This window comes from Hemiscyllium ocellatum, chromosome 39 (genome assembly GCF_020745735.1).
Source record: "Hemiscyllium ocellatum isolate sHemOce1 chromosome 39, sHemOce1.pat.X.cur, whole genome shotgun sequence".
Taxonomy (NCBI): domain Eukaryota; kingdom Metazoa; phylum Chordata; class Chondrichthyes; order Orectolobiformes; family Hemiscylliidae; genus Hemiscyllium; species Hemiscyllium ocellatum.
The window spans coordinates 30,366,723-30,392,235 of NC_083439.1; the positions used below are offsets into that span (position 1 = coordinate 30,366,723).

The window sequence follows — 25,513 nt, forward strand, 5'->3', positions numbered from 1 at the left end:
AGTGAAAAGCCCATGAACACTGACCTGCGTATGCCAGTTCTCCATTATTCAATTTTGCTTAGTCAGATTTAAGATTATATTCTTATGATTTTACTAGAATGGGAAATGTAGAAATAGTTCCAGCATTCAGGATAACCATCAGAAAATTTTATCCAATTCTAGACCGTACAGCCACAAAATGCTTTTAAACCCATATTGAAAATGTGCATTATCTAGAGAAGATAATTTGCCAAAGAACTGCAGGTTAAATCAAAAACAAAAACTAATTGTCAGCAGGACTGGAAGCATTTGTAAAGAGAAATCAGTTAACATTTCAGGTCCAGTGACCGGCACAGAGGCACAGCGGTTAGCACTGCTGCCTCACAGCGCCAGAGACCCGGGTTCAATTCCTGCCTCAGACAACTCTGTGTGGAGTTTGCACATTCTCCCCGTGTCTGCGTGGGTTTCCTCCGGGTGCTCCGGTTTCCTCCCACAGTCCAAAAATGTGCAGGTTAGGTGAATTGGCCATGCTAAATTGCCCGTAGTATTAGGTGAAGGGGTAAATGTCGGAGAATGGATTTGGGTGGGTTGCGCTTCGGCGGGTCGGTGTGGACTTGTTGGGCTGAAGGGCCGGTTTCCACACTAAGTAATCTAATCTAAGTCATCAGATAATTTGCCCTCCAGTACCAATTTTAAATTTGACACAAACGTTATGTTAAGTGATCGACTATGGTTTGATTTAAAGTCAATGTTTATATCTCAAACTATGTGAGGAAATAAAGTTACAGCCTAGTACACAGATGGTATGCCAATATTTCACTTTTTATACAGACTCATGCAAATCCAGCCACATGTGTAAACTAACAATTGCGTTAAGAATGAAGTTTTTGAAGCCTTGCAGTTTGATCGAGTAATGGCTGCTGAGTGAAAATGTGCTTCCATAATGATTGAAGTACTCTGTTGTAAATTAAGGAAGGATTAATTAGTTAATTAGGGCCTCTTCCTGTGCTGCAATGACTCAATGGCACTAAAATGGGTGTTATTTCCAAAACAGACACATCATTGGTTATAGTTAATAGATTAATATAATTGCAAGGCCCTTTACCATGGAGAAGAGGCAGTACTGGTGTAGTGTTAAAAGTAACTAGACTAGCAATCCAAAAGTTCAGCCTAATTTTCTAGGGAACATAGGTTCAGATCTTCCCCCTCCCAATACTTGGAAATATAGTATTTAAAAAGTTAGTCTCAATAAGTTGTAACAATGATTGATTGTTGTTTAAACACCTTCTGGTCCTATTAGGAAAGGTAATTTTTCATTCGTAAACACAGTCTGGCCCACATGTGATGACAGGCTCAATGACAGACTCTGAACAGCGCTCAAAAGTGGCTTAGCAAGGGTAATTAGGGGCAGGCAACAGAACTTGCTGAGGACACCCACATCTCATTACAGGAAAATGCTAAACTCCCCTGATTCAAGTGTGACACCCTCCAACAATTTACATTCCTCTATTCTTGCTGCTCAATTCCAAGTCAACTGGATGCCTACCTTGAAGAAGTTCACCTCACTACAAAGAGTCCTGATTGAACAGCTTCTGCCCAAACGTCGATTTTCCTGCTCCTCTGAGTATGCTGACCTGCTGTGCTTTTCTAGCACCACACCCTCCACTCCAAGTCAACTGGAGTCCAGCCCAGAAAGTGAAGACATTTTATCATTTTCTGACACCAATTCCCTTCAAACAGATCAAACTGCAATACTTTTAGGATCAGGTTGCCCTGCAGTGTTTTCTTACAAAGTCCCTACAAAAATGCATAGTGTCATTGAGATTGATCAATGCATCATTAAAAAGATAGTCAAATCAGTGCATTTTAAAAGACTCTAGATAGAATAAAAGGTTTATCACTTGGGTAAAGCTGCTCTACAACAAAATCAGTTGTTACAGAAAGAGATACAACATGGTCACCCTGTTATATGAAGGATATTATTAAACTGGAGAGGATTCAAAGATGATTTACCAGGATGTTGCCAGGAATGGAATGTTTGAGATAAGTCGAGGGGTAACCTTACTGAGGTGCATAAATTCATGAGGGACATAGTTAACATGAATGGCATGGGTTTGTTCCAGGTGGAGTTCAAAACTAGAGGATATATTTTTAAGGCAAGAGAAGAAAGATTTTAAAAAGACATGAGGGAAGTTTTTTTTAAATTTTTACACAGTGCTGTGTGTGGAATGAATTTCCAGAGGAAGTGATGGATGCTGGTACAGTTACAACATTTACAAGACATTTGGATAATTTCATGAATTCAAAAGGTTTGGAGGGATATGAGCCAAACGCAAGCAGATGGAGCAGGTTTAGTTTGAGAACACTTTCAGCATGGACTAATTGGACCAAAGGGTCTGTCTCCATTACTGTGTGACTATGTAAATAGGCGGGGGTGGGGGGAAAGAGTACATGCCAAGTGAAACAAGTTAGTTGCCCACACCCTTTAATAGTTCAAAGTTGTACTCAGATACATTCCAGAAGTGCTTCTGGCAACAATTCTACGAATGTAACAGGACACGTGTCACAGCAGCCAGACCCCTTACCTCCTGAGGGTCTGTTCCAGCTTCTCTGTCTCCATGTCCTGGACCTTACTGTCTTTGATCAGCTCCTGGATCAGTTTCTCATACTGCAGGTTCAAACCATAGTCTGAAGATGCACGGATTTGCTGGTAAAACTCGAATAATTTCTCCCGGCTGTTGGAGGGGGAAGAGGAAGAAACAACGTTAACAATTGTTGGAATTCGAGTGAAATCTCTACACCCTCCACCCCCAGTTTCAATTGCTAATCAGTTCCTGATCACTCGGCGTCCGGGTTAACAGAGTTGAACGCCTGCACCGTCAATATTAACTAATGGCGTTCCAAACTCGCTTTAAGTTCCTGGATGAAGGTCTAAATGAATGCAGCCCGTGTACGCGGTTCTGGGTCTAAGGTTAGCAAAGACTAGCAAGATAGAAACACGGAATGGTGCAGCACCTTACTGGGAGATGCCGAGAGCCGGGTTGACGATGTGGGTGCTCCGCCTGCTGCCGCTTTGAATGACAGCTATTAGAGCAGGGGGAGAGGCTGCCTGGGAAAACCAGCCCAGCCACTCTCCAGTCAATCTGAACTGCGTGTGTGCACCCTCACCGAGAGCTCCCTGTGGAGGGAGAGGCGGGAGTTGTTGCTAGTTTAACCCTCTCTAGAACTTTACCAGCTGTGCACAGAAGTGAATGGGTTCACTTTTTTAAAAAAAAAATCACACACCAGGTTTATTTGGAAGCACTAGCTTTGAGTGTTGCTCCTTCATCAGGAGGTCCTGGTGTTGTGTGATTTTTAACTTTGTCCACCTCCCAGTCCAACACCGGCACCTCCGACGCATAGGGTTCATTTTAGGAACAAATGACTGCAGATGCTGGAATCTGTACTGAAAACATTTTATTCTCCCGCCATCCCTTTTGAGGGTGACCAGGGTACACGTGTTACTATCCCATCCATAAAGGCTTCCAGCTTTATCGCGTGTATTTTTAACAGGAGGCTTCTACTCATTTACAAAGAATGTTGTGTCTAAAATAACCCATTTCTTTATAACCACCTTGCCCACATTTCTTCCTTTTAATCAACCTGTTCAGAGACGTTATTCTTCAGCTCTGGAACTGGTGAGACTCAAACCATATCTCCTGGCCCAGAGGCAGGAACACTACCCCTACCCCCACAAGAGCTAAATGACCAAAGTTGCTGTGATTAGACCCAATAGAAATGGCCTCTCACTGACATCCCCCTCAAAAATCTGACCCACTCCATAAACAAATGTTCAATAGAGATTAAATAAATCCAAGATAAAGTGATAAGGTCCTAACCCGACAGAGAAATCAAATAAGATGTAATGATTAAACAATAATTTTACTAAAATGTGTCTTATTAAAGAGTTAATTCTGCAAAGAGGTCATTTAGTCCTTTGAAATAGTTCTGGTATCTGATCATTGCTGATCTGTATCTTATCTTGATAAACATGCCTTAACTCCATATCATTTTATAACCTTGACTAGTTTAAAAATTCTCAGATTTAAAGAGGAATTGAGCTGGCAACTATTGCTTTTTGTACTTGAGTGTTCTATACTTCCTGAATCTGATGTGTGGTGTTTTCTAACCTTGCTCCTGAATGATGTATCTACTTTAAAGTTTATTTTCTCTTGTTCTATAATCCACATGCCCAGCAGAACACAATTTTCTTCTTATCTATCCACATCAATTCCCTAAAACCTCAAGCAAATCACCTCTTACCCCTCTATATTCTAAGAAATACAACCCTTGTTTAGGTAATCTCTCCCTAATAACATTTTAGTGAACCATACTGCACTCCGAAGATTAATATAGCATTTTCATTGTGTAATATCCAGAACTCTACTCCAGACTCTAGGTATGGTTTAAACAAGGATTTTATTATTGCTGCAAGAAAATTGTCCACTTCAGATACAAGCTTCGTTGTTTTAAAAACTTCCATGAGCTTCCTAATGATTTCCTGCAGTGTCCGGGAGGTCAAGGCTTCATGTCTAAACAATTCCAAAGTCACCCAGGGCATGGATTTAAAAAAAAACAAACTCAATAAAGCAACCTGCCATCTAGTATGACCATCCCGGATCTACCAATAGCCATCTTGACTAGATCTGTGAGCAGACTCATTTAAAACAAAATCCTCTGACTTGCCCACCTTCCATGATGTGAGCAAAGATGAGAAGCATTGCACTGGAGTGTGATCATAGTGTGAACATCAAGACTACACATAATGGAATGTAACCTTTCATATGCAATGATAATGCTGCTTTCTTTATTAACAGTAGGAGGCTGCCGATAAACCAGAGAAGAACGCAGCCACAAAAGGCCATTCGGTACACCGTCCTTCTGGCCCCTTGGCAGAACTATCCACTCAATCCCACTTCCCTACTGCTTCTCCATTGTTCTGTATGTTTTTCCTTTGAGTATTCCCCCAATTCTTCTTTGATGGTTACTATTGAAACTGCTTCCAATACTCTTGCAAGCCATGTATTGCGATCACAGTAACTTGCTGTATTAAAAAAAACATTTGATTATGTTGTTTCTTTCTGCTCGCTATGGTGAACCTGAGACCTCTGGAAACAGACTTCCCTATTTACAATCAAAGAATCTCTACAATGCAGAAAGAGGTCTTTCGGCCCATTTAGTATTTACTGACCCTCCAAAGAGCATCCCACTCAGATCCACCCCCTACCACATTCCCATAACCCCACATGAGGTTTTGCCATGGCCAATCCACCGAATCTGCAGATCTCTGATCTGTGGACGGAAACCCACATAGTCACGGGGAGACTGTGCAAACTCCGCACAGAGTCACCCGAGGGTGGAATTGAAACTGGGTCCTTGGTGCTGTGAGGCAGCTAATGACTGCTACCCAAAACTCTCTCAAAAATGTTCAATATTTTGTGGCTTCATCAAATCTTCTATCAAACTTCTCCACTATAGGGAAAACAATGTAGCTTCTCCAGTTTCTCAGTGTATCATCCCAACAGTCTCAAAACTGTTTTTGACTCTTCCTGGTCTCGACAGCTCTTCTGCAAATGAGATGCAGAGAACTGATCACAATACTCCAGCCATTTTAAGGTTGATCATACCATCTTATATACTTTTTTCCCCCCCACTACTAATAATGCCAAAGATTCATTGTGGTTTTTTTTTAAACCACCTTCTGTTCTGCCATGGATAAAGTGTTTATATGTAGTTCCCTGGGTCTACATATCTCTGTCCCTTCACCACCTTTTAAAACTGTGCCATACCGCTAGTATTGTCTTGACTCATACTTCCTACCAAAGTGCACCTCTTCGCATTTCGCTGCATGAGTTTTCATCAGCCATAGCTCTGCCCATATTACAAACCCGTCTACCTGTTACAAGTCGCCTGTATTGTTTGTTGCGATTCACAGTGGCTTAGTGGTTAACACTGTTGCCTCACAGCACCAGGACCTGGGTTCGATTCCTACCTCGGGTGACTGTCTGTGTGGAGTTTGCACATTCTCCCTGTGTCTGTGGGTTTCATCCAGGTGCTCCAGTTTCCTCCCACAATCCAAAGATGTAGGGGTTAGGTGAATTGGCCATGCTAAATTACCCATAGTGTTCAGGGATGTTCAATTAGGTGCATGAGTCTGGGTTAAATGTAGAGTGTTAAGGGAATGGGCCTGGGTAGGTTATCCTCTGGAGGGCCAGTGTGGAATTGTTGGGCCGAAGGGCCTATTTCCACAGTGTAGGGATTCTATATAAAAAAAATTTATACCATCTGTAAAGTTTGAAATTCTACACTACATATACTCAAATCCAAGTCATCAGAAGGAGTCAAAAACAGCAATGGTCCATATATTAATCCCTGGATGGAATTGATGTAACCTCCCTCCTGTATCAATTAGAACTGGACACTATTTTTAATCCTATGGTCTCCAATGACCTAGTGTATTCAGTATTCAAAATACTTGGGACTCCTGGTCCAGATCCTTTTGCAAATCTCTCTCTCCATCCACTCACCTCCATCCATTAAAGAAGCTCGGCCTTACTTTCTCAGATTGTGTTTTTAAAGGGTTTTACCCTTTAAATGCAGTTTTCACTATTTGCGATTGTTTCAGTATAGGTAGGGGCACATTTGCATGGAACGCATATGTCAGCGGCTCAGTTTTTGGCTAGAGATCCTAGACATGGGGGCCTTGGCAAAAGTCAATTCATCCATCCCAGTCTGAATTATTGTCTGGTGTCATATCTTCTCCTTTGCAAAGCTTCTAATGTGCAAAATACATCACAAGTGATTAAAGTTTCACTCTCATGGACATGTTTCTACATCACATTTTAATGTCACTTTGAATATTTGATTTAGCAATTGCCTTGCGTTTCTATTCATCAGTTCGAAGGCCAATGTGTCATATTGTTTTGCATTGTTGTTTTTCTCCCTTTAGTCTGCTCAGACGAGTACAGACAAGAACATATTTTAGTCATTATTTCTTGCATTAGGTGGGGCACACAGACTCCTCATAACAAAACCTTGTGTCAATTGTAAACACTCCCAGGCAATTTCTTAGTCCATGAGAGCAGAACGATGGCTCAGTGCTTAGCAGTGCTGCCTCATGGAGCTAAGGACCTGGGTGTGATTCCAGCCTTGGGCGACTGGCCGTCTGCGTGGAGTTTGCACATCCTCAGTACCTGCGTGGGTTTTTCTCCAGGTGCTCCGGTTTCCTCCCATAGTCCAAAGCTGTGCAGGTTAGGTAGCCTGACCAGACTCAATTGCCCCATAGTGTGCAGGGTGGCTGGATTAGCATGCAGTGTTACACGGATGGGGTGGGATGCTCTTTGACAGGTTGGTGTGGACTCTATGGGCTAAATGGTCTGCTTCTAAACAGTAGGGAATTTGTGATTCTATTAAACGAGTGGGAGAGTCATTGTGAATACACCCTAGCTGTGTAATTGGATGCTGTGAGGTTAATACAATTAAAAGTTACAGCAAGTGTTACGCAAACCACCAAATAGTTGCAATGGATACATCGTTTGTTTCTTTCTCTACCCAGTTAAGAACATATACATTTAACAGCAAATAGGCTTTTCAAAAGATTTGGGAAGTAAAACAGTTTCGGTATTCTGTCTTCTTTTAAAGGGTGGAGAGCAAACTACATGTGTGAATTCCAAGGTGCTTGCTCTACAATCAATCAGTCAGGCCCGTTCATATCTTCAGAAAATTGTTCTAGTCTTTCACTTTTGTCCCTTTATTGGCCATTGTAACTCTCTCTTCACTTCCTGTGTAGTGCAAGTTTGTTGCCTGTGAATTCCTGGTGTAGTATCTGGCACCCAGATAAACTCCTGCAGTTTCACTGAAATTGAAAGGCTGGCAGACTCCCGGTTTTGATTACTGCCATTACGTTAACATGGTAACTGATCGAAATTAGATAAATGATTAGTACTAAAATAATTTGAAACAGAAGTGAACAATCAAAACATACTTCCTTTTTTTTAGATTTTCAAAAGCAAAATGCCATTGGCAGAGAGAACACTTCATTATAAGATAAATGAAACAAACTTAGTCCCTATTTACAAGATTGATCCAAGTAAGTGTCATCTCCATTCATCTCAACTAGTCTCTACTGAATTTCAAAAGAAAACTTTCCTCCTACATTATCTCCTGACTAATTCTAATGGTTTTGCCTCCATTATCCTACTGCAAAGATGGTGCCAAATGTTAATCGCAATTTGCAATAAAGCTGGTAACATCGATCCTAAACTTTTCTACATCTCTTTTTAACATTTTTCAGTGTTGCCATATATGGCTAACTTAAATTGTGTATCAGATGAAACTTGTCCATCTATTTTAACATGGTGCACATTGTCTCCTCTCAATCAATTTGATTCAGTCCATGTGATATAAAAGGTATAATTGAAGGCACTTCATGATACACTTGGACCCTGATCCTGATGACTTGTGCTCCAGAACTAGCTGTGTCCCGAGCCGAGCTGTTCCACTAGAATAACAGCAATAGCATCCACCAAGTAATGTGAAAAATTAACCAGGTATGTCCTGAGCACAAAAAGCTGGACCAATTAAGCCTGGACAATTTCTGTCCTAACAGTCTACTCTTGACCATCAGCAAGATAGGATTAGTGATTAGTCTAATTCAGGATGGGCAATAAATGCTGACCTAACCTACAATGGTCATATTTCATGAACAAATTTAACAAAAAACCTTTTATTTAAAGAACCCTGTTTCTCCTATCTTTGCTCATCACTTGATCTTCAAAGCCCAGGACAGACACTTTCTGCTTCATTCCCTAACTTGCCCAGTTTTGCCCATTCAGTGAATGAGTTGAAACTCATTGTTAGTTGTGTCTTTGCCAACCAACGTTGGCTTAAGGTCTGGCCTTCTGTGCATAGTCTCCATGATATGAGTAATTTCCTTATAATGTGCTGATCAAAACTGATGATGAAATCAGATATCTTTTAACATGACATACATTCGACTGACCCTGAATGAATAGTGTAATTTAACTATGTCTGCTTTGTGTATTGATTTGACAAATTAAATATTAAATGGGAGTTTCTAGATTTGACAGTCATGTCTAACAATGGCTGTATCATAGTCATCAAAATTAGAAGAGATGTTGCTTTGCTCTACACTAGAAATATGAATTAGATTTTATTGTAAAGAACAGGAGTCCAGTGAAATATTTCACCACATGTAGCACCCTCTTTAGGTACAAAGTACCTAGTTACAAATCTTAGGTACTAAAATAGGTTAGGTATAAAAATAGAAAAATTTAAAAAAAGACATTACAGGGTATTGCTCTTATTTTAATTTCAAACAATTTTGATCTTCAGGTCTTAAATTGCAGTGATTTTAAAAAGTAATTTTAAGCAATAAAATCTGTGCGATTTGCAATAAAATCGCCATGTGCTCCTCACTCCCTCCCACTCTTTCCTGGCTCCAAAGGTAGAAGAACAGCACAGGGAGTCATTGCTGGGATGTGTGATTAGAATTAGGTTACAATCCCTACAGTGTGGAAACAGGCCCTTCAGCCCAACAAGTCCACACCAAACCTCCGAAGAGTAATCCACCCAGACCCACTCCCCTACCCTGTATTTACCCCTGATCATTGCACCTAACCTCCACATCCCCCAACACTATGGGCAACTCTGCATGGGCAATCCACCTAACCAGCACATCTTTGGACTGTGGGAGGAAATCGGATCGTCTGGAGGAAAGCCACGCATGCACAGGGAGACCCACAGACAGTTGCTCAAGGTTAGAATTGAACCCGGGTCCCTGGCGCTGTGAGGCAGCAGTGCTAACCACTGAGCCACCATGCTGCCCAGTGTACAACGTCAAACAGCTTTTCAAGGTTTGTTTAATTTTTGCAACCTGGTTATTCACTTATTTGCTTGATTCAATGCTTGCATTCTTCACTGGTCCAGAATCCAAGAAACATTCATTTTGCATTGTGATTCCATTCTTTTATTAGTTTGTTGTTAGGAATGTGGATGATGTAGGCAAGGCTGTATTTATCAAACACACCTAGATGTGCTGGGACAGTGACGGTGGGCTTGACTTCAGCAGCTGCAGCCTTTATACTCCGAGTGTCTACATTGAGTCATAAAGATGTACAGCATGGAAACAGAGCCTTCGGTCCAACTCATCTATGCCGACCAGATATCCTAACCCAATCTAGTCCCACCTACCAGCACCCAGCCCATATCCCTGCAAACCCTTCCTATTCATATACCCATCCAAATGCCTCTTAAATGTTGCAATTGTACCAGCCTCCACCACATCCTCTGGCAACTCATTCCATACACATACCACCCTCTGCATGAAAAAGTTGTCCCTTAGGTCTCTTTTATATCTTTCCCCTCTCACCTTAAACCTATGCCCTCTCGTTCTGGACTCCCCGACTCCAGGGAAAAGACTTTGCCTATTTATCCTATCCATGCCCCTCATAATTTTGTAAACCTCCATAAGGTCACCCCTTAGCCTCTGACGCTCCAGGGAAAACAGCCCCAGCCTGTTCAACCTCTCCCTAGAGCTCAGATCCTCCAACCCTGACAACATCCTTGTAAATCTTTTCTGAACCCTTTCAAGTTTCACAACATCTTTCCGATAGGAAGGAGGCCAGAATTGCACGCAATATTCCACTAGTGGCCTAACCAATGTCCTGTACAGCTGCAACATGACCTCCCAACTCCTGTACTTAATACTCTGACCAATAAAGGAAAGCATACCAACCACCTTCTTCACTATCCTACCTACCTAAGGAGCTATGAACCTGCAGTCCAAGGTCTCTTTGTTCAGCAACACTCCCTAGGACTTTACAATTAAGTGTTTAAGTCCTGCTAAGATTTGCTTTCCCAAAATACATCACCTCGCATTTATCTGAACTAAACTCCATCTGCCACTTCTCAGCCCTTTGGCCCATCTGGTCCAGATTCTGTTGTAATCTGAGGTAACCATCTTCGCTGTCCACTGCACCTCCAATTTTGGTGTCATCTGCAAACTTACTAACTACACCACTTATATGCTCACATCCAAATCATTTATGTAAATGACAAAACATAGAGGACCCAGCACCGATCCTTGTGGCACTCCACCGGTCACAGGCCTCCAGTCTGAAAAACAACCCTCCACCACCACCCTGTCTTCTACCTTTGAGCCAGTTCTGTATCCAAATGGCTAGTTCTCCCTGTATTCCATGAGATCTAACCTTGCTAATCTGTCTCCCATGGGGAACCTTCTCAAACGCCTTACTGAAGTCTATACAGATCACATCTACTGCTCTGCCCTCATCAATCTTCTTTTGTTACTTCTTCAAAAAACTCAATCAAGTTTGTGAGACATAATTTCTCATGCACAAAGCCATATTGACTATCCTGAATCCTTGCCTTTCCAAATACATGTACATCCTGTCCCTCAGGATTCCCTCCAACAACTTGCCCACCATCGAGATCAGAGCTGAAAATGTGTTGCTGGAAAAGCGCAGCAGGTCAAACAGCATCCAAGGAGCAGGAGAGTCGACATTTGGGCATGAGCCCTTCTTCAGGAATGAGGAAAGTGTGTCCAGCAGGCTAAGATAAAAGGTAGGGAGGAGGGACTTGGGGGAGGGGCTCACCAGTCTATAATTCCCTGGCTTGTCTTTACCGCCCTTTTTAAACAGTGGCACCACGTTTGCTAACCTCCAGTCTTCTGGCACCTCACCTGTGACTATCGATGATACAAATATCTCAGCAAGAGGCCCAGCAATCACTTCTCTAGCTTCCCACAGAGCTCTCGGGTACACCTGATCAGGTCCTGGGGATTTATCCACCTTTAACCGTTTCAAGATATCCAGCACTTGCTCCTCTGTAATCTGGACATTTTGCAAGATGTCACCATCTATTTGCCTACAGTCTATATCTTCCATATCCTTTTCCACAGTAAATACTGATGCAAAATATTCATTTAGTATCTCCCCCATTTTTTGTGGCTCCACACAAAGGCCGCCTTGCTGATCTTTGCAGGGCCCTATTCTCTCCCTAGTTACCCTTTTGTCCTTAATATATTTGTAAAAACCCTTTGTATTCTCCTTAATTCTATTTGCTAAAGCTATCTCATGTCCCTGTTTTGCCCTCTGACTTCTCTCTTAAGTACACTCCTACTTTCTTTATACTCTTCTAAGGATTCACTCGATCTATCCTGTCTGTACCTGACACATGCTTCCTTCTTTTTCTTAACCAAACCCTCAATTTCTTTAGTCATCCAGCATTCCTACACCTACCAGCCTTCCCTTTCACCCTGACAGGAATATACTTTCTCTGGACTCTCTATCTCATTTCTGAAGGCTTCCCATTTTCCAGCCATCCCTTTACCTGCGAACATTTGCCTCCAATCAGCTTTCAAAAGTTCTTGCCTAATACTGTCAAAATTGGCCTTTCTCCAATTTAGAACTTCAACATTTAGATATGGTCTATCCTTTTCCATCACTATTAAAAAATTAATAGAATTATGGTCGCTGGCCCCAAAATGCTCCCCCATTGACACCTCAGTCACCTGCTCTGCCTTATTTCCCAAGAGTAGGTCAAGTCTTGCACCTTCTCTAGTCGTTACATCCACATACTGAATCAGAAAATTGTCTTGTACACACTTAAGAAATTCCTCTCCAACTAAACCTTTAACACTATGGCAGTCCCAGTCGATGTTTGAAAAGTTAAAATCCCCTACCATAACTACCCTATTATTCTTGTTGGTGTGAGATAAGGAATCACAGGATCTTGAGTCAGTGGCAATGAGGGAGCACTTTGGAGATGTCCAATTCTGAATGACTGGCAACTCTGAGTTACAGGTGACAGTGCGCCTATCATCTACTACCTTTCTTGGTGGTAAAAGTGATAAGATGGGAGTTGCTTTTATGGAAAATAAAGAACATGAAAGCATGGGAAGGGTTAAAGCATGAAGACCACTGGCAATCTGTGGAAGGCAGGATGGGATAAGAGTAGTGGAATGCTCTTCCACCAATTAGCAGGGCAAGGTTAACGCTGAAAGGTCACTAAAGCAAGATGTGACAACACAAGTAATAAAGCAAATTTCTTTATGAAATGGTATTATTGGATTGGGACAATAAATACTTGGGACATGATATTAAAATATCTAATTAATAGTTAGTAGAGTCAGCTTGAGATAGGAGACTATTGTAATAGATGGAATAGCTAAATATCTATCATGACAGGTTAGTCTGGAATAAAAGATCTCTGTAGCAGAGTTAGCAATAAACATCTAACCATTAGAATAACATTAAGTAGAATGTACAACTAAAGAGATAATGGGAACTAACATCACTGGTTTATTGTGTAGCTAGAGTGAGGTACTTTAATTAATATAGTTGGACATGCTGATAAGCTAACAGAAACATGATAAAAAAAATATAAAAATCCACGGACCCTGAGGTTCGGGGGCATTGGAGAATCTGCTTTCTCAGTGTTACCGTTTTTTGTTTGCAAGTAAAAGACCTAGTTCTTGAAGAACTCTCTGCGTCTCCTGATGGTCCTCTATATTTTCTCCACAACACTTTCAGCAGTTCCTGCAGTACCTCCAACAAAAACAATAACTACAACGCTGGTGCTGGAAATGGAGTCCAGTGTCAAGATCTCTGAACATGCAGACTGCAATTTCCTTAATGAAGTCTTCAGCGGCATGGTGGCTCAGTGGGACGGCACAATTGCTCAGTGGTTAGCACAGTTGCCTCACAGCACCAGGGACCAAGTTTCAATTCTATCCTCAGGAGTCTGTGCACGTGGAGTTTGCACATTTTCTCCGTGTCTGCATGCGTTTCCTGTGGTTGCTCCAGTTTTCTCTCATAGTCCAAGGATGTCCACGTTAGGTGGATTGGCCAAGGGAAATTGTCCAGTGTCCAGGGATGTGCAGGTATGGTGGGTCAGTTAGGTTAAAAACTCCATGTGGGGTTATGGGGATGGCATGGTAGGGGGTGGATCTATGTGGGATGCTCTTCAGAAGGTCAGTGCAGACTTGATGGGCCAAATTACCTCTTTCTGCACTGTAGGGTTTCTATGATTCTAAAAGAACCCTGCAGCCATCCAAGCAGGTGAAGAGTTTTCCATCACATTCCTGAATTGTAGCTATTGAGGATAGAACATACATATAGAACAGTACAGGTCTTTTGGCCCTTGATGTTGTGCCATCCTTTTATTCCACTCTAAGATCAGACTAACCTACATACCCTACATTTTACTACCATCCATGTGCCAATGCAAGAATCGCTTAAAATGTCCCTAACGTATCTAACTCTACCACCACGACTGGCAATGAATTCCACACACCTACCACTCTCTGTGTAATGAACCAACCTCTGACATCTCCCCTAAACCTTCCTCCAATTATGTCGTGTCAGCCATTTCCGCCCTGGGAAAAAGTCTCTGGCTATCCACTGTATCTGTTCCTCTCATCATCTTGTACATTTCTCATCCTTTGCTCCAATGAGAAAAGCCCTAGCTCCCTTGACCTGTCTTCATAAGACATGCCCTCCTGTCCAGGCAGCATCATGGTAAATCTCCTCTGCACCCTCTCTCAAGCTTCCACATCCTTCCTATAATGGGGAGACCAGAACTGAACACAATATTCCAAGTGTCGTCTAACCAGGGTTTTACAGAGCTGCAGCATAACTTCAAATCATGGCTTTTAGCCTCAATCTCCCTGCTAATTAAAGCCAACACACCATATGCCACCTTAACAACCCTATTTATTTGGGTGGCAACTTTTGAGAGATCTATGGACATGAACCCCAAAATCCCTCTATTCCTCCACACTGCCTTTAATCCTGTCATCCGCATTCAAATTCCACCTTCCAAAATGAATCACTTCACACTTTTCCAGGTTGAACTCCATCTGCCACTTCTCAGCCCAGCTCTGCATTGTGTCAATGTCCCGTTGCAACCTACAACAGCCCTCCATACTATCCACAACTCCACCAACCTTTGTGTCATCGGCAAACTTACTAATCCACCCTTCCACTTCCTCATCCAAGTCATTTGTAAAAATCACAAAGAGCAGAGGTCCCAGAACAGATCTCAGTAGAAAACCACTGCTCACCAAGCTCCAGACTAGATACTTTCCATCTACTACCACCACCTGTTTTTTAATGGACCAGCCAATTCTTATCCAGCCAAATTTCCCTGTATCTCATGCCTCCTGAATGAGCCTACCATGGGGAACTTTATCAAATGCTGTGCTAAAATCCATATAAACCACATCCACTTGACCTTCATCAATGTGTTATGTCACATTCTCAAAAAATTCAATAAGGCTTATAAGGCATGACTTGCTCCCTCACAAAGACATGGTAACTATCTTTAATCAAGCTCTGCTTTTCTAAATAATCATAACACCTGTCTCTCAGACTCCTCTCTAATAATTTGCCCACCATTGATAGAAGACTGATCGGTCTGTAATCCCCAGGGTTATCCCAATTCCCTTTTTCAAAGGAAGGAATAACATTTGCCAGGCTCCAATCATCCGGAACTATTCCAGTGAGTGCTTTTCAGGAGTTGGGAGATGAACTATCCAGGCTGTGTGCAGTCTGTTTAGCCATAATGCCAGAATGGCTGGTCGAGCAAGGAAGACAATCACTTCATACTTTAAATCAAATTCCTAAACACACAAATAGACATACAAATCACTATTATTAAATCTGCAAATGGAAAACAAGAAGCCATTTGCCCACTCAAGACCACTGATCGCAACATGGTGGATCACTGGTTGATTTAGCAGGAAGACTTTAGAGTTACAGCGATGTACTGCATGGAAACAGGCCCTTCAGTCCAACTCTTCTATGCTGACTAAGTATCCTAAATTAATCTAGTGCCATTTGCCAACACTTGGCCCACATCCCTCTAAGCCTTTCCTATTCAGAAACCCATCCAGAATGCCTTTTAAAATGTTGTAATTGTACCAGCCTCCACCATTTTCTCTGGCGGCTTCTTCCACACACGCACCACCCATTGCATGAAAAAGTTGCCCCTTAGGTCTCTTTTAAATCTTTTCCCTCTCACCCTAAACCTACACCCTCTAATTCTGGACTCCCCCATCCAAGGGAAAAGACCTTGTCTATTTACTCTATCCATGCCCCTCATGATTTTATAAACCTAAATAAGGTCACCCCTCAGCCTCCGATACTCCACAGAAAACAGCCCCAGCCTGTTCAGCCTCTCCCTGTAGCTCAAATCCTCCAATCTTGGCAACATCCTTGTAAATCGTTTCTGAACCCTTTCAAGTTTCACAACATCCTTCCGATAGGAATGAGACCAGAATTGCATACGACATTCCAACAGTGGCCTAACCAATGTCCTGTACAGCCGCAACATGACCTCCCAACTCCTGTACTCAATGCTGTGACCAATAAAGGAAAGCATACCAAACGCCTTCTTCACTATCCTATCTACCTACGATTCCACTTTCAAGGATCTATGAACCTGCACTCCAAGGTCTCTTTGTTCAGCAACACTCCCTAGGACCTTACCATTAAGTGTATAAGTCCTGCTAAGATTTGCTTTTCCAACATGCAGCACCTCGCATTTATCTAAATTAAACCCCATTTGCTATTCCTCAGCTCACTGGCCCATCTGGTCAAAATCCCATTGTACTCAGAGGTAACCTTCTTCGCTGTCCACTACACCTCCAATTTTGGTGTCATCTGCAAACTTACTAACTATACCTCTTATGCTTACATTCAAATCATTTATATAAATGATGAATAGTAGTGGACCCAACACCAATCCTTATGGCACTCCACTGGTCGCAGGCCTCCAGTTTGAAAAACAACGCTCCACCACCACCCTCTATCTACTACCTTCAAGTCAGTTCGAAAACCAAATGGCTAGTTCTCCCTATATTCCGTGAAATCTAACCTTGCTAACCAGCTTCCCATGGGGAACCTTGTTCAGTGTCTTAATGAAGTCCATCTAGATCACATCCACTGCTCTGCCCTCATCAATCTTCTTTGTTACTTCTTAAAAAAATGCAATCAAATTTGTGAGACATGATTTTCCACACACAAAACCATGTTGACTAATGCTAATCAGGCCTTGCCTTTCCAAGTACATGTAAATCCTGTCCCTCAGGATTTCAACAAATTGCCCATCACTGACATCAGGCTCACTGGTCTACAGTTCCCTGGCTTGTCCTTACCACCTTTCTTTAACAGTGGCACCATGTTAGCCAACTTCCAGTCATCCGGCACCTCACCTGGGACTATTGATAATACAAATATCTCAGCAAGAGGCCCAGCAATCACTTCCCTAGCTTCCCACAGAGTTCTAGGGTACACCTGATCAGGTCCTGGGGATTTATCCACTTCTATGCATTTCAAGACATCCATCACTTCCTCCTCTGTAATAGGACATTTTTCAAGATGTCACCATCTATTTCCCTACTATGTCTTCCATGTCCTTTTCCACAGTAAATACTGATGCAAAATACTTGTTTAGTATCTTCCCATCTCCTCTGGCTCCACACGTAGGCTGCCTTGCTGATCTTTGAAGGGCCCCATTCTCTTCCTAGTTTCCCTTTTGTCCTTAATGTATTTAAAAGATCCCTTTGGATTCTCCTTAACCTTATTTCCCAAAGCTATCTCATGTCCCCTTTTTGTCTCCCTGATTTCCCTCTTAAGTATATTCCTCTTGCCTTTACACTAAGGATTCACTCTGTCTCTGCTGTCTATATCTGACATATGCTTTTCCTAACCAAAACCTCAATTTCTCTAGTCATCCAGTATTCCTTACATATACCAGCCTTTTATTTCACCCTTACAAGAATATACTGTCTCTCGATTCTCTCCTTTCTGAAAGCTTCCCATTTTCCAGCCGTCACTTTACCTGGACCCTCATTCAACTTTTGAAATTTCTTGCCTAATACCTTCCAAAATTGGCCTCCCTCCAATTTAGAACTTTTAGATCTGGTCTATCCTTTTCCATCACTATTTTAAAACTAATAGAATTATGGTCACTGGTCCCAAAGTGCTCCCCCACTGACACCTCAGTCACCTGCCCTGCCTTATTTCCGCAGAGTAGGTCAGAAGATTTTCTTGTACACACTTCAATTCTTCTCCGTCTAAACCCTTAACTTTGCGGCAGTCCCAGTCTCTGTTTGGAAAGTTAAAATCCCCTACCATAACCGCCCTATTGTTCTGACAGATAACTTTAGTTTAAGGAGGCAGGAGAAATTGGTCAGTATTTGGTGAACTTCATTAGAAAACCAAACTACAACTATCCAATGGAAAAGTCGCACCCCCACCTCTCAACCAAGGTTTCTTCTGTTTAGGATGCTGTGTAAAAACCCTTTTTCTGTCCTAATATCTCCGTACATGTAAAATTGTGCTTGTCAATGCTCTTGGGAAATACCTTTATACATTTTATTATAAATGCAAATTGTTGCTGTAAAGATCAAGACTTTGGTACTGATTCTGGAAGTTAGAAGTGGAAGTATTCGCATACAATTGTGCAAAATTCAGCACTGTTTGTAACTATTCAGGTACCCGAACAGTCCGTGTCCTTCTCTGGATGGGTGTAGCTTCAATAACTCGCAAGCAGCTTGTTGCCACCCAGGACAAAACAGCTCACTTGACTGACATTCGATCTGCCACATTCAATATTCTCTCCTATCACCACCAATGCACGACAGGAGCAGTGTGCACCAACAAGATGCACTGTAGCAACTTGCAAATCCTCCTTTAATAGAAACTTCCAAATTTGTGTCAGCTCAAAGGAGGACATGTATAGCAGATGCTTGGGAACACTAGCAGGTTCTCCTGCAAACCACACACTCCTGTCATTCCTCCATCATCACTGGGTCAAAGGCCAGGAACTCCCTTCTCAACAGCTTATAGGCTGCAGCTGTTCAAGATGGCAGGTCCCCATCGCTGCCTTCTAGGGACAATTGGGGATGAACAATAAATGCTGGTCTATGTGAATAACTTTTTTAAAAAAAGCAACATACAACCAAGTGCAGGGACCCATTCCCTGCAAGGCACGGTGGCTCAGTGGTGAGCACTGCTGCATCACAGCACCATGGTCCCAGGTTCAATCCCAGCCTCGGGTGACAGTCTGTATGGAGTTTGCACATTCTCCCTGTGTCTGCGTGGGTTTCCTCCGGGTGCTTTGGTTTCCTCCCACAGTCCAAAGACGTGCAGGTCAGGTGAATTGCATGCTAAATTGCCCATAATGTTAGGTGCATTAGTCAGAAGGAAATGGATCTGGGTGGGGTACTCTTCAGAAGGTTGGTGTGGACTGTTTGGGCCGAAGGGCCTGTTTCTACACTGTAGGGAATTTAATCTAATCAAAATACAAGGGATAAGTTCAAGCCCTGCACCTTTCTGAACTACATGGGAGTATAGAAAGCCTGCAGTTCCCTGTTGATTTCTCCAAGGCAAAGTCTCTGTTAATCTGAACCCTTTACTCCTCTCATCCAAACGACTGTGACTGAAATGTGTCATTCTTCTACTTGTCCTGATGAGTGCAAAATGAAAATCTTTGTCGACACATCTCTCTTTTCAGCAATGGTCAAATTCTGTATCCCCAAGTGACTGTCAGTGTTTAAGAAAACTTAGGTTTATAGAGGGAGCAGCAAGGAAGATAATGGGCACTTAAGATGACATGGAGCAGTAGCATCAATAATCTAGGCTCTAGCCGGAAGGTGGCATTGGGGCAGGCCAGAAGGTGCGAGGGACGGGTGGGTTGCTGGGGGGGGTCTGTATTCTATGCACTGTTTTATCAATTTGCATTGTCTTCTATGTATTTACTACTATTAATGTTTTGTGATGACTGAAAGTGGGATTTGAGGTTGGTCCTCATTTCCCTGAAAGCTGGTTGAACGGTGGGGTTAGGGGCCTGACTTTTCTCTCCCTTGTAAAATTGCTGTTTCTCTGTATACAGCTGTTAATGTTAACTGTTTTGTATATATTTAATAAAATAAAGAAAAGTGTAAAAAATAAAACTGACTCTCTGCGTATGGTTGATTATATTCACCACTTTGCAATCAGTTGCCACAATTAAAGGACATTGTTAACTAAACACAAATGAAGGGAACAGTACCAGTATTGCTGAAGTCCTATCACAGCTCTTGCACTAAGCAATGCACAAAAAATAAAAATTACTGACACATCAGTTGGAAAAGTATAAACCCTGAACTTTTATTAAAATGGAGGATGAGTGCATACCAATAACTATGTAAACAGGGGACATGTGATGACTGCATCTGTCACCATTTGGGCAGTTATGTAGAAAACATGATATCCACTGTCACTGCCATGCCTATTCCGAGCTGTGTGTGGGTGGACTGGTTTTCAACAATGCCTCTGGAATTAAAACAAAAATCAAAATACACCTCCCTTGACATTCTTGCAGGTTCGTTCATCAGTTTGAAACTACAGGCTCAGTCAGCATCAAACAGAAGTAATCAGAATGGAAAACTCGTCATTAGTATTCACGCACGCCACCTCCACATCCTCAAAACTCCAAGAAAAAGTGCTTTTGGCTCATTGGAGAGAGTACTGGGTCCATCCAAAAACAATTTGTTTGTGCAGTAAAAGGTTTTCACTAATTAAAGAGTATATTCCACTTTGTGTGATGGATATCTAGACCTATATGTATTTTTCACTGTTTAGAATCATAGAAAAAAGGAAGAGGCCATTCAGCCCATCGAGCTTGCTCCACCATTCAACATGATCATGGTGTTAAATGGCTGATCTTCTTATCTCAATGCCATACCCTTGCTCTTTCCCCATGTCCCTCAACAACATTATCTTTGAGAGATCAATTTCTTTCAAATATTTGGTAATTTCACTTCCACGGCCTTCTGTTGTACAGAATTCCACAGACCGATCATCCTTGGCATAAAGGAGATTCCTGATGAAGGGCTCTGGCCCGAAACGTCGAATTTCCTGTTCCTTGGATGCTGCCTAACCTGCTGTACTTTAACCAGCAACACATTTTCAGATCTGATCTCCAGCATCTGCAGACCTCACTTTTTACATAAAGAAGATGTCCCAAGCAAGGATGCCCCAAGGCATGGTACATTGGTGAAACTGAGCAGAGGCTATGGCAACAGATAAATGGACACCACACAACAATCAACAGACAAGAGGGTTCCTTCCCAGTTGGGGAACACTTCAGCGGTCCAGGCCATTCAGCCTCGGACCTTCGGGTGACCATCCTCCAAGGCGGACTTCGTGACAGGCAGCAGCAAAAAGTGGCCGAGCAGAGACTGATAGCTAAGTTCTGTACCCATAGGGATGGCCTCAACTGGGACCTTGGGTTCATGTCACACTACACACACACACACACACACACACGCACACGCACACACGTTTGTGGGGTGAATTGATACTTGCAGAGTTATATTGTACTTTGTTCAAAAACTGCATGAATCCATGTAAGACTCTTAACTCATTTTTGAGATTAAAATCAGTCTAAACATTATGGAACAGACAACAGACCACAGAGGGCTAACAACCTCAACATCTTATCTGGCCTGAACTAATTGTTAAAGTTAACCTGAGAATGTAACTTTTAAAAAGAGTTTTGTGATTTACATATGAAAGAAGTGAAACTATCATGGTCATTCTAACAAATGAGAGACTTAAGAAACAGTCAAGGTATTTATCAATGTATAATTTCAGTTACATCACACTGTAAACATTCACTATAAATTCTGTGTTTTACAATTGTGTACTCCACAACCACCTGATGAAGGAGCAGCACTCCGAAAGCTAGTGCTTCCAATTAAACCTGTTGGCCTATAACCTGGTGTTGTGTGATTTTCAACTTTAAAAGCAAGGTTTAGTGGACCGTATCAAATTTAGAAGAAATTGAGTGAGGTGAACTACTTGATAAGGACTCCAGACAGGAGTGCGCCATGTGAATATGCTCAAAAGGTATTCGGATTGGGAACTGAAAAATGTGTTGCTGGAAAAGCGCAGCAGGTCAGGCAGCATCCAAGGAGCAGGAGAATCGACGTTTCAGGCATAAGACCTTCCTAAAGAAGGGCTTATGCCCGAAACATCGATTCATCTGCTCCTTGGATACTGCCTGACCTGCTGTGCTTTTTCAGCAACACATTTTTCAGCTCTGATCTCCAGCATCTGCAGTCTTTACTTTCTCCTTCTAATTGGGAAGGAAAGCAAGAGGAGAAGGTGTTAATGATTACAGCGCAGAAGGAAGAACCAAGTTCAGAGAATTCTAAATTGGACATTCCTCAAATCAAATTGGACAATGAGGAAAGTGTCAAAAATTGGGATAAATTATTGCATTACCTTCCACAAGAATATCGAAATGGTTTGAAAGTGTTATTACTATCACCTGGGAGATATGCAGAAATAAACTGGGAAGTACTAACCTAATTGTGTATGATTAGATCTGGGAGATGCTGTTCTGATTAAGTAACACCCTTACAGGCATAACCCTCTAAAGTTGGCACAGGTTCAGAAAGAGATAGAGCACTTGCTCCAAGATGGCCTAATCGAAGTGAGTTACAGTCACTGGAGCTCACCAGAGTGATGGTGCAAAATCCAGATGGTTCCCAATGGTTATGCAAATTCAACACCGTTACAGAGACTAATGCATATCCAACTGGAGAATTGTGTCGAAAAAGTGGGCCAAACAACTTATCTTTCTAAGTTGGACTTGCTCAGAGGCAACTGGCAAGTATCTCTGTCAGAGAGAACAAAGGCAATTTTGGCTTTCGTAACACTAAATGAACTATATCAGTTCAAAGTCATACCATTTGGTATGAAAAACACTCCAGCCACATTTCAGAGACTGACTTATAAGGTTATTGCCAGATTATCCAACTGTGGTGTGTATTGATGACCTGGAAATTTTTAGTCACTCATGGAAGAAACATTTACACCATTTATCTGACTTGTTCAATCCAATCAGTCCAAGCCGAACATAATTCTAAACTAACCTAGTTCCACCTTCCTATTCCTGGTCTATATCCCCTCCAACCCTTTCCTATTCACATACTTATCCAAGTGTCTTAAATGTTGCAATTGTAACCCCATCCACCACTGCCTCCGGAAGTTCATTTCTCACGTGAACCACACAGTGTAAAACATTTGCCCCACATGCCTTTTAAAATTTCTCTTCTCTCACTTTAAGAATATGCCCCTGGAAAAAGACAACTCCTGTTACCTCTATTTATACCCCTCATTATTTTGTAAACTTCTATCAGGTCACCTCTCAGCCTCCTACACGCCAATGAAGAAAATTCCAGCCTATTTTTATCACTAAAATCTTCCATATCCGGCAACATCCTGGTAAATCTCTTCTGAACTCTCTGCAACTTAATATCCTTCCTAAAACAGGTTGACCAGAACTGAATACAGTATTCCAGAAGAGGCCTTACCAATCTCCTTTGTTTCAGATTTAGCAATAGTCAACTTCATCTTCCACTACTGCAAATGTGTTGCTGGTCAAAGCACAGCAGGCCAGGCAGCATCTCAGGAATAGAGAATTCGACGTTTCGAGCATAAGCCCTTCATCAGGAATCAGGCTTATGCTCGAAACGTCGAATTCTCTATTCCTGAGATGCTGCCTGGCCTGCTGTGCTTTGACCAGCAACACATTTGCAGCTGTGATCTCCAGCATCTGCAGACCTCATTTTTTACACTTCATCTTCCACTATACTGCCACATTACCTATTTTCTCCAAATCCTTGCTACATCTTTTGCACTACCTCCTCAGACCATCTGTTTCTAATTTAATATAATTTATATTTTAATCATTAGCAGCAGCATTTCTGAATCCAAGGTCTTGATTTCTATTGGAAACAATAATGGTTTCAATATTAATTCCACTCCACTCAAAACACCCCAGCCAACACTCTAAAATGCTTAAGTTAACAATTCCCAACTCTTTTCTACTCTTCCCATAATGTCTTTCTGTTCCCAAGTGTGAAGCATTGTCCAGTTGATTTTGGAACTGGACGTTTTAAGAAATGACATCTCCCGTATATCATACCATATATTTTCATGGACGTTTGGACCCATCATTTCTAAGTTCCCAGATAACTTAGTCAGGCAGCATCTTCCCCTTTGTTGAGTACTGTTACTAGGTTACAGTTATTTTAAAAAGAGTTACGTCAAGTATATTCCAAACTTTTAGTCAGTACTTTTCAAAGCTGGACACAAATGTTGTTAAAAATGTGACCATTGGTATTTGAGCTACAGACAAATTAAGAAAATACATAATCAATTATGGACATTGTCAACCTAACAGGGAATAATACAATACTTTGCTTAAAGATGGGCCAACACAGGAGTATTAAGTTCAACATTTCCTGTCCCCAAGTTTCTCACACAATAAAAAAGGTCAAAATACAATCTGTGGCAAATGGTAGTGAATGGCCACTGTCGTCTTCCCATTGCATCAAAATGACTCGCCCCTTCACACTGGACTGGGTAGACTACACAGGTCCACAAAATAGGGTGTGAAATTAAACACCAACCCTTCTTTGAACTTGTGGAGTGTCACATGGTGAGGGAGCTGTACTTATATACACTCTTAAAAACCAGCTAAAACCTGTTTGTGATTAGTTCCAACAACGCCATCAGAAAAATGATTTTAGCCACTGCGTAAACCAGACTCAACTGCAAGACATCACTTAACTGCAGTCTGTAATCTGTCCTATTTAAAGTTTACCCGAGAGCCTGCCTCCTAGAAATCTGACTGCAAGAACCTTCTCAGCCTGCTGTACAGCACTCCCCACATCAACATTAAATAATCAAATCCAAACAAAAGACAACAGGGCTGTTATCTCAGAAACCTTAGATTATCAATCAGAAACTAAGGATTGGAATTTGTAAAATTGCTTGATTGCTGTATCCAGTCTTTGTTTATGGGGGTTTGTGATTGACACTGATGTTGCATTTAATTTGAGGTAAATGTGAGAATAACAACATTTGTTCTATTTAAACTCACAAATGTTTGCTGCTGAATCATTTAGATCGTAAGAAAGCACATGCTGTCTATGAAAATGAATACAAATCAACTAATTGCCTGACAGTCAAATACATTTTTCTTTACACAGTTTGTTATACATTTGTGCCTAGAATATGGAGAGACAATCGCAGACACTATTCCCTCTGTGACTCCGTGTTAGATCCACGCCTCCCCACCCGCCCCACCAATCCACCCTCTACTCTCGGCACCTTACTACTGCAAGAGTTGTAAAACTGTGCCCACACCTCCATCCAAGACCCCAAAGGATCCTTCCACATCTGACAGAGATTTTCCTGCACCTCATCACACATCATCAACTGTATCCGTTGCCCTTTATGTGGGAGACGGGGAGAGGCAGAACACCAACTTGTGGAACGTTTCAGAGAATATCTCTGGGACACATTCACTAAACAACCCCACTGTTCTGTGGCCAAACACTTCAACTCTCCTTCCCAATCCACCAAGGACAAGCAAATCCTGTGCCTTC

General features: G+C 41.9%; 1 protein-coding gene across 3 annotated transcripts in view; it reads right to left on the reverse strand.

Annotated features, from left to right (window-relative positions):
* Positions 1-25,513, reverse strand: part of rasef2 (RAS and EF-hand domain containing 2) — an 87,694-nt gene that overhangs the window by 33,817 nt on the left and 28,364 nt on the right. For all 3 annotated transcript variants that reach the window (XM_060853048.1, XM_060853047.1, XM_060853049.1), the window contains exon 2: positions 2,565-2,714. In XM_060853048.1, the coding sequence (XP_060709031.1) occupies positions 2,565-2,714 (150 nt within the window). The remainder of the gene's footprint in view (positions 1-2,564; positions 2,715-25,513) is intronic.